This window comes from Pan troglodytes, chromosome 8, assembly GCF_028858775.2.
Source record: "Pan troglodytes isolate AG18354 chromosome 8, NHGRI_mPanTro3-v2.0_pri, whole genome shotgun sequence".
NCBI classification, from domain to species: domain Eukaryota; kingdom Metazoa; phylum Chordata; class Mammalia; order Primates; family Hominidae; genus Pan; species Pan troglodytes.
In genome coordinates this window covers 125,056,896-125,071,125 of record NC_072406.2, presented here as the reverse complement: position 1 = coordinate 125,071,125, position 14,230 = coordinate 125,056,896, and the positions used below count along the sequence as shown (strand labels likewise).

Genomic DNA, 14,230 nt, shown 5'->3' with positions numbered 1-14,230 from the left:
GAAAAGAAAATCCTTTCGGCCTGGGTCTTTAAGTTTGGGTTGGATGGAAGGAAGGATCCAGTCAGAAATGAGAGCTATCATCTCTCCTGGCCTGGCAAACACCTTTGAATCTCACTTCCCCCTTATACCGCGTAGTCAGTTTGTAATACACCAGAACAGCCCGCTTTTTCAACATAAATTAAAATCAGTAGGCCAACTGGCCTTCTCTCTCACACTCCAGTCTCCACCACAGATAATGCCTCACCCTCAGATGCTTACACAGTAACTGATAGGAAACACATCTGTGGCTAGGTAGAACACCCTGGGTAATGAAGGGATCGCAGCCCATCTTTGCTGAGCAAAGCAATATCCCTTTTTAATAGCCCAGCCCAGGGTACTCCCACGCCCCTCCATAAGGAAACTTCCAATCTCCAATTTCAATTCCCCCAAGCCCAAATCTTTGTTCTCTTGTATTATACTTTTCTTATCTTTCTTAGGCATTTATTCTGTCTCCTCTGGCTACTTTTCTGTGCCTCCTCCCGCAGATACCAGTACATTTTTCACAAATAAGCAGCCCTCCCATCCCCAGTGTAAACCTGGATTTTTTTTCCCCTCACCTATTACATTCTTTTAGTCAACTCTCTTCACCTCATCTCACTTTTTTAAAAACTCTCACGTTAACTAGTTTAACTAGTGTACTATGTAATGTGTACATTTTTCCTTCCACTCAGGGGAACATCATATAAATTAAAGAGCCGTCTCCCATACCAGGTTTCTTTAAGTATTCCTGGGGAAAATGCACAATATAGGCAATGTAATCTCAAAAAAAAAAAAAAAAAAAAAAAGGTGGGGGTGTTGGGGGGAATTAAGAAAAGAGAAAGAAAGGAAAAAGGGAGAAAAGAAAAGGGAAAAGATGCAAACACCTAAAGCAACTTTGCTTTTGAAAAAGGCATCTGTGCAGAGCCCCCACTTAATTTCCATTCCTGAAAGTGCTCTTTATCAATGTGTATAACAATAGCCTAGAGGAAACGTACAAGTCAGCTGCCAAAGGAGTGGTGGTGTCTGTCTCAGTAAACTCAAGATTGCAGAGGTGGGGGTCAGCGGAGAAGGGAGGGCAGCATTTGCGTTAGGATACCACCACCTCCCCCCATCTCACTGCTTATAATTAGTGAGAGAAATTTGAGCTACTGCCAATGTCTGCGGACCTTGAATATTATAAGGCCAACGTGGCGTCAAATATCTTAACATTCATAAGTGTTATGGGCTGTAAATAAAGCCTGTGGATTTATGACCTGGTGGTGCGCTTGCCAGCAAAAAGACTGGGGCACATTTCTTTCAGCAGACCTGTCGAGGTGCGAGTTTGCCTTTGGTTGTAAAATTAACCATTTCCTTCACAAATGTGCTCAATTATAAGTCAGAGTTGAAGATTTACTTACATAGTTGCCAATATTCACTCCCAGAAGAAACTCAGAGGCCCACATCACACACCCCTTTGAAAATAAGACCCTCAAGAATTTGGTTCAGCCTCCTTTTCCAAACTTTAAAATGTGTCACCTCAAAAGAATTATAAATGCAGTCAAAGATATTATCTAATGCCACTCACCAAGACTAAAAAGCTTACACTTACTTCCCTGGAAAGTGCTTATTTATTTGGCAACTCCAGCATTTAAAAAAAAAAAAAAAGTAAATCACTTCTTGCCTGAGGTCTCCTCCCTTCCCCCAATATAATGTCATCTACTTCCTGTGCAGGAGAGAGCATTTGCTAAATCCAGGTTGTCTCATACTTAACTGCCAATAAACCAACTTCCACATAACTTCCAGACAGCTGGGGGAAAGGTCCTCGGAGTTTTAGTCATGGTCCAGAAACACGCGTCCACACAAAAATTTGCAGCTGTCCTTTCTCTACAGTGCATTTTTAATGTGATTCAGGGGGACCTGTTGTGAGACATCTGACAAAATGTAAAATCCTCTTAGATACCTTCTAGTTTACCCACTGCACGTGTGTAAGAGAAGTTGCACCAGGATTTCTCCACTGAGAAATCTAGGCACTTTTTGCACACAGCCAGGGGCACCTCGTGGGATGTAAGGAGTCATTCAAAACCTGGAAAGACTTCTACTGTAATCTTTAAAAGCACAGCCTCTGGTGCAACTATTAAAATGCTAGTTTTCTAAAGCAAATATTTTTTTTAATGGCGTGCAGAACTGCAGCGATCCAGCACTGCAAACAGAATAGCATTCTTGATCTGCAAGCCCCCGGAAACCTTCCGGTAACTTTTTCACAGCTTGCTAAGAAACAGAAAGCTGACCAACTTCCAGCAATGACTCTAAATGAAATCCCTATCAGTAAAATTAAAATCAAGGTGAAGAACTCCTAGCAAGAACGAGGATTGTTTTCCTCAAAAAACTCTTTCTCAATCAGACACAGAGGGCATCAGTCAAAGCTCCTTCCCTTAAACAGTCAAAAGTTTCCAAAAACACGTCTTCCAGATAAGCTCGTTAGGCTCCCAAATGCCTGAGTTTGTTTCTGGGATTTCAGAAAGTTTCAATATCAACAAAGTGGAAAGCGCTGGCATATTTAATTTATAATCATTAAAATATGACTTATTGGGTGAATGTTGAGCCTATAATCCATACTGCAGACATTAAACCCCAACCTATAAAGATTAGCATGGAATTAATATGGTTGCATTGAGATTGAAATCTAAACATGTTCGCCATAAATATTTCTGAAGGAGATGAAAAACAATTAGCATAAATACCAAAGAAGGGTAAGAACACCTGTTCTTTTTCAGGGCGATAAGCATTTTATTGTTCTCTATTTAAAATGTAATGACCTGTGTAATTACAGTAATATTACATTGTTATGTAGGGGCTTGGAATGTCACACTTTGAAAAGTGTTGTCAAAACAATCAGGGGTGAGGTGGGGGGGTGGGAGGACAACTGGGAAGGACCACCATTAACCCTTCACACTCCAAGGTCTAAATCTTTTGTATTAGAAAGGATTATGTTGTTTCAGTGAGGAAAAAACGTCCATTTTTCACAAGCCAGAAAGAGAAGTTGCCCGACTAAATAAAACCCCAATGAATAGGCCCCTCTCGGTTTCCTTTAAATGCTGGATTCCAAGTTCAAAAATGAATTCAAGATGCAGCTTATTTATCTGTTCAACCTAGTAGCAAAGAGCTCGGTTGAAAAGCAAATAACTTTGGATAAGAGAAGATGCAAGGGCTCGAATAATCAAGTCCTTAAAAAGAAATTTCAAACCTAACTGGAATTTCAACCACCATATTCCTATTTCCCCTTTGCCAGGAGGGAAAAAGAAATGTAAAACTACTTTTTCCAATCAACTTTAATAGGTTACAGTATTCTTATCTTTAATATACAAATGTTACCACAGTTCTAATATTTGCAGTTCTAACACTTCCCATCTACTTAACTAGACCTCTCCTTAATGCAGTTTTGTATCTGAATCTGTCTTTTTAAAAGCCATTCCTATTACTGAATCAAAGACTAAATTAATATTATGCAGAAATCTTTGTCATTTTAAAATAAAATTATTACTATCAAGCTTTATGGTGTCTTCAGCAATTAAAGCATTATTCTTGAGATAATGTATTATTCATCATAAGCCGATTTAATGATACTCTCTAATTCTTTACATTCTTAAATAAAAAAGCAGAAATCAGGGTTCCAGAGAGTTTGCTTTTTAAAGGATGCAGCTGCTTACAGGTACACCATAAGTAACAGAAAATGTAGCAAAAATCACCGCCACCAAGGAGCAAAGGGAAAATAATAAAGCATACAGCGAAATTTGTCTTTACACCTTGCCATTAAAAACACACCCTATAAAACACTAAGGATTTCAGAAGAGTATGGGAAGCCCGCTATCTTGCCTATGCATTCCTCCATTCCTCCCGCAGCTGTATCAAATCTGGATTGCAAGCTGGCCTTCTGATTGAAGACGTCAGGAATGACACACAACAGCCTACCATCCTCATTTCCACTGCTCTGCTGACCAGCCTAAATAAATAACTTTAATTTTGGAGCACATAATCTAACCCAGGTAACAGGGAGGAAGGACGAAGGGGCAGTGTACACAAAGATGTCTGCTGGTGTTTGACATGTAAGTACTAAAACTGCCTACTGAGTTCAGAAATGTGTTCTGAGACTCAATCTGATGTCACAGCACCAGGCCACCCGCTATGTCCACAATTAAAATAACTAGACGCCGTCTATTCCTATAATGCCCACAAAAGGGACCGATCATTGGGAGCCTTCCTTTTCTCACCGGGAAATCATTTATTTGCCTTTAGCAATTTCCCTGTTTGCTAATTACAAGACAACACAACTGCTCAAGTTTGAGAAGGGATGGCAAGATTGCCAGCATCAGACAGGGAGTTTAAAAAGAGTCAAGAAAGCTAGCAAGCCCGCCATCAAAGCTCAATATTCAGATGGTTAAGTGGATTTTAAAATAATACCAGGGAGGTTTCCATCGGAAGGGGGAAGGGAGGAGAGGCAGAAATTCTCAGGGATTCTTTGACATGTTGCTTGGTCCGGTTTATTGGTAGGCGAACACTGCGATTCTGAGCCGAACGGTCCCGTTTAAGATGCCCCACAAGCTCCCAAGAAAAATACAAAGTAAGCGAACTGTGCTTCCCCTACAGCTGCAAGCCCAGAGCGCGGCCCCTGCAGCCTGGTGGAACTGGCCCTGGAGAAGGGAGTTGAGCCGAACCGCTCTCCCAGCTTCCCAAGCATGTCTGGGCGCCGGGCAGGGGGGGAATAATTATTTCTCTTCCCTAGCCATAAAAAAAATGACCGGTCTAGCATGCCCTTGCCATTTTGCCAGGGCCCAAAAAAACAAGTCAAACCTGATAGTTAATATTTTAATGCTTAAAAACACTTGTAGATCTGATCGACTCCCGTCCGGCAAGCCCTCGGCCATTAGCACCGAATCCATGGCTGCTGAACAGTGGGTGCATTATTTCAAATTGCTATCTAGAGTTACCGAAAAAGAAAAAACAAAAGTGTGTGTGTAAATAAGGGGTAGGGGACCAAACTGGAGAAGGTGTAAAATGACAATCCCGGGAAGCCGGGCACAAATGCGTCTTGCGTCCAGGGATTCGTAATCCAGGCTTCTTAGAAGAGGGAGGGAGGGATGAGGAGGAGGGGGTTCAGGGTGAGGGCAGGGGGCAGAGGCCGGTGGGGGAGGGGATGAGCCGTATTAACAAATGTCAGGGTTGGGCGCGGGACCGACCCTGCAGGAAGCGCCCCCCGAGCCCGGCACCCCGCGCTGCCCTGGGGCCCCCAAAGTTGGGTGGCCGGCGATCGGCGGCCCACTCCCTTGAAGGAGAGGCGCCCCGGCCTCCCTCGGCCCCCGCACCTCCTTGAGCCCGCACACCCTAGTCTCTGGCCCCCCTGGGGCCCACGACGGGCCTACACGGAAGCTGGCGAGCGCCGACCCCGCCATACATCCCAAGGCGCCAAAATTCCCTAGAAATACACAAGTCCGCTTGGAGGAGTCCATTCCGGCTGCACACAAACCAAGAATCCGGGCCGCAGGGGCCTCCCCGCCCCGCTCAGCCCTGCTGCCCTGCGCGGCCCGGGAGAGCCCGCAGCCAGTGCGCCGGGCAGCCGAGCCCGCCACGGCGCCCAGGGCGCTCGCGGCCCTGCGGGTTGCCAAGAAAAGGACGCCTCAGAGCCCCCAAGTTTGCGGTGGGACCAATCTGGGAAGTGTGACCTTCCAGGGGAAGGGGGAAGGAGGGCCGAGAGCCAGCGATCTCCACTAGAAAGCTAAATACATAGCCGCCCAAAAGAGAAAGCCAAGGAGCCTCTCCAGGGCCCCGGGCTCTGCGCGCTAGCCAGTTCTCAAGTCCAACGCCTGGAGGAAACCCACTCTCTACCCCGCGCATCGGGCGCAGCACAGTCAGTCACTCGTGGCCCGCAGCGGCAGCCAAGGGGTTAACCGGGGAAAGCCCAAGACGCCACAGAAGAGGGAAGGAAGAGAAGGAGAGAGAGGGAGAGAGAGCAAAGAAAGAGCCACAGAGTCATCTTCCCAGAGTGAAGAAACAAACACCACCACCAAAGGGGGAGGGGGAACCAGAACGCAAAAGAAAAGTTCTTCGGATTCCCCCCTCTCCCCACCAACAAAGCCCTGCTTGGACAGAGAGGTCTCCCCAACATCACGAGGCAGCAAACTGAAAGCAAGAACGTGGCGAAGTGCAAACAAATCCAGTCCACAAAAGGCAGAAAAGTTTGGAGAGTTTCGGGCCGCCTGGGCCACGAGCGGGGGAGGGGAGGGAGGGAGGGAGGGGAGGAGGCGGGGAGGGGGAGGCGGGGAGGGGGCAGGGCAGGGGCCGCATGCGGGGCCCGGCGGGCGGCGCGGGCGGGCGGGCGGGCAGCGGGCGGGGGCCGGGCGCGGAGGCACTTACGGTTCGGGCGGTGGGCGAGAGCGATCCGTTGGGGAGGTAGGGGCTCGTCAGGTCGGGGATCATGATGAAGGGGTAGCCGGGATACGGTGGCCCCTTAAAGAGCCCTCCATCTTGCCTCTTGGCCGCTAACATGGCGGGGCGGCGAGGGGACAGCGGCGGCCGCGCGGAGCGGGAGAGAGCGAGGAGAAACTTTTTAGAAAGTGCCCCGAGGGGCCGGGCGCCCCGACCGGGCCGGCGCAGGGCCAGGCCGAGCCGGGCGCGGGGCCGGGGCGCGCGGGGCGGCCGGCCCGGGGGGCGGCTCCGGGCGGCTGCGGGGCGCGCGGGGCGTACTCACCTTCTTCCAAACTTTCCCGGGATTTGTCTCGGAAACTTTCGGAGCGAGGCGGAGGCCGTCTTTCCGCCTTCCCAGAGGGGTGGAGGTGGGGAGGGCGAGGGGCAAACGCCACGCAGAAGGGGGAGAAGGGGGAGAAAAAGAATCGGCGAGGTCGGTGGGGGTAGAAAAAAACAGGGTTACAAGTTTTTGCAATGGTGGCACCGTACGCACACGCCGCCCGCCGGGCCCCGCCGCCGCCCCCAGCCCCGATTTCTCCCCTTTCAGCAACATTTGCCAAGCCCAGGAAACAGATAAAAAACCCCACCAGCCCGAGGGGCTTTTCCTACCTCGGAATCGGAGGAGCTGTTTTGATTCGTTTCTGATTCATTGACTAGAGACGATTTGACATCAGCTAAATCCCTCTCTGCCGAGGAGTTTTCGGAGCTCTTCTCCTCCTGTTCGCCCTCGTCTTTGAAGGAAATCAGTTCGTCGTTGGCGCCTAGGTCATCCCCTCCACCGCCGTTCAGCTGCGGCATTTTTTTTTCACCCACCAGCAGCAATTTTGGAAGAAAAATGAAGGAGGAAGAAAAGCCAAAAAAAATCACCCCCAAAAAGTTTTGCCCCCCCAAAAAATATTGCAAGAAAAAGACGAGTCCAAGGTGAACTTTTTTTCTGCTTGGGGGTCTTTTTCTCCTGGGGAGGGGAAAAGAGGGAGGAGGGGAGGGGAAGGGGGGGGAGATCTTCTGCACGCGTGAGTTTGGGTTCCTTTTTTGTCTCGTTCCCAAGGATCCGATCAATGTGCAAAAAAATAATAAATAAAAAAGGGGGGTAAAAAAAAAAAACACCAACAACAACAAGAAGTCAGATATAAAGAGCAAAGGGGGGGGAAGCCGAAGATACAGGAGGTGCTCGTGCCGCTCGGATTTGAGTGAGTTGAAGTTAGACTGAGAGCTTTTCAGTTCAAAGGCGGCGCTGATTGACAGATAGAAAAAGGGGGATCGAAATCCGGAGGAACGGAGTAGTCTGGGAGCGGAGATTATTGACAGGGCGAGAGGAACACACTGCCTTAATGAGATGCCGGAGGGCGGGGCCGGCCCGGTGACGTGTGCATAAATAAACAGCCGGGGTGGGCGGGGCGGGGGCGGCTAACAATGATCCTTTCGGGCGCCGGGAGAGGGAGGAGGGAAAGAAGGAGGAAGAGAGGGGCGGGGAAGCCGGGGGGAGACGGAGGGAGGAGTGTGCAGGGGGAGCGGCCTGCGCGGAGTGTGTGCGAGCCCGGGATTCTGGGCGAGGGTGCAGGGACTTGCTCCGGGAGGGGGCGGTTTCAGAAAGACAATGCGGGGTGGGAGAGGAGGAGAAGTGGGTGGCGACCAAGTCAGGAATCCGAGCCGAGGAAAGCGGAAGGAAAGCCCACTTGGGGGGCGGGGATGGGGAGAGGCCCAAAACAGTGCACTTTAGAAATATTAGAAATAAGTCTTAAGGGAGGGGGAAAAGGAAGGGTAGTATTTGAGAAGGTGGTGGCTGGGGGAGGGGGTGGGGGGGTGATTGGTGGTTAATTCAGCAGTGAAATCAGCCACCCTTAGGCGGGATGCGACAAAAGTGGTCAAAAGGAAAGATCAACCCTCCACTTTCAGAGAGCTTGGGGAAGTGAAGGGGCTGGTCAAAGTTCCTGGTCATCTACAATGAAAGAAACTATTAACCCATGAGGCCTCCCTCCTCCCTTTTTTGTTTATTAGTAGTGAATCATTTCATGAAATGTTAAGTCCCACTAGGATGAATATGCCAAAACGACTTTTTATGCAAAAAACAAATGCTAAATGTCAGAAACATTAAAAGTATCCTTAAGGAAAAATATATGATTCTTTTAAATGTAGAGTGGTGTTTTGCTTTTTTTTTTTTTTTAACTGACGTTGGAGGTAGTAGGAAATGAGCTAGAGTCAAAGTCCTTTTTGACTTAGGAGGTGAAAAGTTTGGGCGTTAACACCGTCAGGGAAAATAAAACTGAAAGTTCACCAACCCCTGGGATCAGTTGGGCTACAGTGTTTCTCGAAGGGGGTCTGAAATGAAATCCCCGAAAGACTGACCAAAATAATCAAGATGTAGGTGGCTCTGGCAGGAAATTGCTAACCAAACCGATGCTAGAAGACCTTCGGGAGAAGATGGGAAACCTGGGGCTTGAGGCAGGTATTTGTTGACTTTTAGGTATTAGAGGAGGAGCAGACTGATTTGCTACAAAATGGGGAATGGAATTATGTTAAAGAGGAAAGACCCAGCTCCCAAAACACAATGTTCCTGGGTGATAGAGCAAGAGGATTCATTTTTGCAAATACCCAGTAAGAAGTAGACTGGACACTACAACATGAAAAAGAGAAAAAAGAAAAAAATGAATCAGTAGGATTTAGCAAATTGCCTCTTAGGAGTAGTATTAGTCTAGAGTCCAGGATGTACTGTTGTCCCACCCTTCCCTGAAAAAGCTCACCTGCACTTCAGCTGGCCCATCAGCACCGAGGTTTCCAAAAGAAAGCAAATTTGCCATGTAATATTTAGAGAGTTTGGGGTTTCAGCAAAAGTGTTTTATAGGCTACAGTCTCAGAAAGAAGACTACTAAAAATAATGATACCGAGATTGACAAGGCCAACGAATTCCCCTGCACTGGAAAAAAATCACAACCACATTTGCACACTAAAGAATAAGATGCAGGCAAAATAAAAATGGGTTGGGGGGGAGGCAGAGGAGAATCACTGTAACTCCCAACTTTGATATGAATCAGAATATCAGAAGTAGAGTGAGAAGGAGCCTGAAAAGAAGTAAAACAAATGTGTACATTTAATCAGACAGGATTGCATAGGATACAAAGCACAGGGCTAATTAGTCTCAGCAGGTAGGACTAACCTTCAGACTTCATAAATAAATAAGGCAGGCGCAGTGTCTAAGAGGGAGAGTGGAGACAGAAAGGGGATTATTTCAAGACACCAAGTGAAAACATGAAGAATGAAATGCTTTACTGTTAAATCCATGTACAAATGGACTTAACAGTTTCCTTTTTTAGGTCTTTTACTTGGTTGCCTTTAGATTTACACATTTAGCGAAATGACCATAGCTTTATACACTTGCTAATTGTCACCTGTATACTTGATGTGCCTAAGTCTGTCTATATGCAGCGTAGACTTTACTAAGGCTCATTTTAGGGACTTAGTTACTTAAACTGGAACACATTTATAGGAACTCAATTTTATGGCAATTTCTTTGTCCTGTGTGGTAGTTTTTTGTTTTTTATTTTTTTAATCAAACCCTGGTCTGAATTAAGTTGGATAATGAGGTCTTCTATGTTCTTTATAGTACTACCTGTATAATAAAATCTCAGGAATATACTGAATTGAAATTTTAAAGAATGTACTTACTGATTTTATTATACTGGCCTGCATTTTTATCATATGTAAATACTAAGGGCTTTGTTCCCATGATTAGTAACTTTATCCATTTTGGCATATCCTTATTTTTCTCATTCAAAGGGAACTCTTTTGAATCTCTCCTTCCTTAAATCTCTGATTTAATTAAGCAATTAAAAAGTTATTCTGTGATAGTGCATGTCCCACATTTAATTTCGTTGCCTGGTGCTGTACAAAGGCTTGAGCAGACCAGCAAGATCTCAGAGGGGCCAGATCCCTGATGCTCTGCAAGTCCCTCAGGTGATGCCTGAATTGAGGAGGGGGAGGGAATGGCAGAATTGGCACTGCAGTAGCCAGGCAGCAAGGTATTGAAAAATACCTTGAATAGCCGGGCGCAGTGGCTCATGCCTGTAATCCCAGCACTTTGGGAGGCCAAGGCGGGCGGATCACGAGGTCAGGAGATCGAGACCATCCTGGCTAACACGGTGAAACACCGTCTCTACTAAAAATACAAAAAATTAACCAGGCGTGGTGGCGGGTGCCTGTAGTCCCAGCTACTCGGAAGGCTGAGGCAGGAGAATGGCGTGAACCCGGGAGGTGGAGCTTGCAGTGAGCCATGATGGCACCACTGCACTCCAGCCTGGGCAACAGAGCGAGACTCCGTCTCAAAAAAAAAAAAAAAAAAAAAAAAAGAAAGAAAAACAAGAAAAATACCTTGAATACTATTTGAAAAAAGGGTAGGCTGGCCCACAATGTGAATGTGTAATTTATAGATTTGGTGTGAAATTTTAAACACAGTTGACTTGGGTCCAAGTGCTGAGGCAACTTCTCTGTGGATACTGATGACTCCTGGTTTATAGGACCAAACGTTCTGCCCAAATGGCAGAGATTTGAAAAACACAGGAAAGCAGACCAGTTCTGACTTTAGCCTGAGCCAGGGGATTTTGCCACCATGGGCTCTGCATGTTGGGAAATGGGTGGGAGGGGGGAGAAGCTGTGCCCTCATCCCTTGGAATCCAGTTAGGTCTCTGCATATTTTGGGAGGAAGGCAAGGAGAAGCTGGGCCCTCACCCCTTGGAGTCCATTCCTGGCGCCAGTCCAGGTCCTGAACTCTAAGTAGCTGTCCCTAGGCCTCTCTGACTTTGACCTCGCCCTCTTCATCCACTGCCCTTCTGCTGCTTCTCTTCTGTTTTCTCCTCTCCTTCAGCCCTCCCTTGATTAAATCCTTCTCTTTGGATACATGCTGATACCTTAAAACTTAAGTGAGTGGTGTTACCTCTTCCAGAGGTGCTTCCTTGTTTATCCCTATCAATGAGCATGAAAAGGAGGTTTCGGTTTACACAAATCACCTTTTAAGTGTTGGTTCCCCATGGGGGAGATATGGTGAAGTGTTAGGTGCCCATTGAAATACAGGAATGTGCCTGACAGGGGACTGCAGAAATAGGCTGGCCACAGGCTGTGTCACCCGCGGCCCCTTCGTCTTGTCTCACCTGGTGGATGAGGTGGTTGGAATGGGCTTTTTTAAATTGCCTGTTAATATTTAAAAGTCCACGATTCCATCGTTTCACCACACGCCCCAGTTATGGCTCAGAGATTCACGCACACCAGCAAAGAAGACAAACCATATTGAAAGCTTGGCTCTGGAATTTGAGAAAAACAAGGCTAGTCTGTCAGATTTACCCGAAGTGGGGAATACATGTTGACAACCACATTCAGCTCCCCCAATCACTCGGCAAGATTCTACTAAGTTACCCTTGACAGTGATATGTACATGTGTGGGTGTGTGTATTTGTGTTCCTGTGTGATTTTTCTTTAAAGATCTGGGCTCCAAGATGGATGATCTGTTACCCCACTGTGTTGGACTTATCTATGCCGGGAGTGTGCTAAAGGAAGCCAAAAAAAGAATCTGAAAACATAAGGAAGCTATAAAATGGGGAAATGTTTAGAAGCCAAAGTCCTGATTCCACTGTGAGATTTTCTGTTTGCTTTTTGTTCTGCGTGGGTGATGGTTCCTTATTTGGACCTTGAGGAAAGCTACTCCCTTAGCCAACATAGGAACGTTAAAAAATTGGACACCCAAGAGTTTTCAAATTTAGCAAGAGGAAGGGTTAGGCAAAAGCGCCCACTTCACAGGCATCCTCTATCCCCCCAAAGACTCTGTGAAGGGACTTGGAGAGACACATACTCTCTCCCCTTGAAACCCTGAGGAACACTCTTCTGTTCTGACATTTTTCTGAAGTGCCCGGCTTGATCACCTTGCTTCAGCTAATAACAGGTCCAGGTAATAAAGTGACAATAATACCTGATGATCCAAGGGTTAATGGGGAGATGTATGCATCTGTACAGGGTTTCATCACCTGCCTTCATAAGCCGATTACCACTGCTATAGGCATTTGTGACAGGAACAGCTTTCTGAAAGACATCAGTCCTCCATAAATATACTTTTCTTATTGACAAGATGTCTTTTAACCCTAATAGTAATGGAAGAAGGCCAATAAATGAAACATTTACTGCATAACTTGCCTTATTTTGGGGTGGTGTACAATTCCTTTCTAGCTGTCTCTAGAAGATGTTTTCAGCCTAATTTGCTCCCTAGAAATTTCACTCGCTACAGTTATACGTCTATGACGTTTTATTGCCTGAAGCCAAGTCTGCATAAGAACTTTCTTAAGATATACTTATCCTAATGCCAAGCTACAGTAACTGGGCTGCTTTATGCTGAATTATTTGTGCTACCCTGATATACAGGGCAGAGACTTCCCAATAGTCATTGCCATAGGGTAGGTCTAAATGTTTCTGAGAAGGGGAAAAGAGGCAGGAAAAAGGTGAAAAAAGTTTCATCTAGGTTGATTTGTAGAAGTCTTTAGAATTAATAATTGGATGCGTATTTAACATATTAAAATGCCTGAGGTTTTCTTTTGTTTTCTCTTTTTAAAATGGCTTCAATGACCCCACCCTGTCTTACAGAGCAGCTTTGCCCACTCAAATCCATTGCTGTATTCAAAAATGTCACAGATAGCAAAGCACCTTCCACTAAAACATGGGCACCTTAAAATGAGACAGATACTATGTCCCCCGGTATTGAACAGTCTCACAAGGTGGCTTACGTGTGTTCAAGCGACAGAGCAGGTGAAACTTCAGGAGAGGATGATGCCATTGTTCCCCCTTGAAATTCATCTAGGTGTGGGCTGACACACCTGCATCTGGCCAGAAGCAATATGGGATGGGAGGAGGTAAAATATCCAAGGAGACTCAGGTCCATAGTGTGAAGATTTCAGGTTTGGTCCTCACTAGGAATCCACAGCAGTATCAGCCCCAAACTGTCTTGAGAAAATACTAAATCTATGTTGACCGAATCACTTGAGACTGGATTAGAATCAGCAACTCTCCTCCCTTGCAAAATCCCAAATGTTTCTGCAAATTCCAAATTAGTATGGATGGATTACGTTTCCTAACAAAACACTCATTTGGATGAGGAAAGGGAAGAAGTTTCAGTGAATGAGTTCCAGGATCCAGAGTGAGTTTGGGTCTCAGTATAGACAACAATATGCAGCACAAGGTTTAGCAACAGTAAGAGAGGCTTCCAGTGGACTGTCATCTTTAGCAAACACTGGTTCTGGGTAGCCTGAGGGCATGCTGTAAATACCTAGAGCAAGAAGGAGAGCATTAATCGTTATTAAAGGTTCCAGGATGCTGAGAGTGAGGGCTTATAATAACCCCCAAACTCCATAAGAAACACGGGAGCCCCTCCCAGCACCCCCACCTATGGAGATGTGGTGTTTCTCTTTGCCTGTGTCCCCACACACTGAATTTCTAATGACTTCACACACTGTTGGAAATCCTCCCTGTGCTTTTTAAGGGTGGCCAAGGTTCCTGATAGTCTGTTGACAGCACAGGGATGCAGTTTCCTTGTTCTCATTCTGCAAAGGACTATGCTTCTAAAGAAACCCAAGTCTTAGGCCAGGAAGAATCTGAAGAGGCCTCCTGGGCCCCACCACTTCCCATTCTCCTTCCAATCAATGTGCATTAGGGGCTAAAGGCCATAAGTGATGGCATCTATATGCCTGTGAGAACCTCCTGGCCCTGCCACCCACCCAAACTCTATCTGGAAGCCAGAGAGAAC

The 14,230-nt window shown here is 46.5% G+C and overlaps 1 protein-coding gene across 47 annotated transcripts in view; it reads right to left on the bottom strand.

The window, feature by feature from the left end:
- Positions 1–8,026, bottom strand: part of TCF7L2 (transcription factor 7 like 2) — a 217,948-nt gene extending 209,922 nt beyond the window's left edge. For 31 of the 47 annotated variants that reach the window (XM_016919350.4, XM_016919332.4, XM_016919333.4 and 28 more), the window contains exons 1-3: positions 7,066–7,788; positions 6,740–6,806; positions 6,406–6,530 (exon numbers count right to left, since the gene is read on the bottom strand). In XM_016919350.4, the coding sequence (XP_016774839.1) occupies positions 6,406–6,530; positions 6,740–6,806; positions 7,066–7,254 (381 nt within the window). In that variant the 5' untranslated portion in view covers positions 7,255–7,788. Of the gene's footprint in view, positions 1–6,405; positions 6,531–6,739; positions 6,807–7,065 lie in introns of all 47 variants that reach the window. The other 16 variants (XM_016919362.4, XM_016919341.4, XM_054659905.2 and 13 more) reach the window with 3 other exon arrangements.
- Between the last annotated feature and the right edge of the window lie 6,204 nt (positions 8,027–14,230).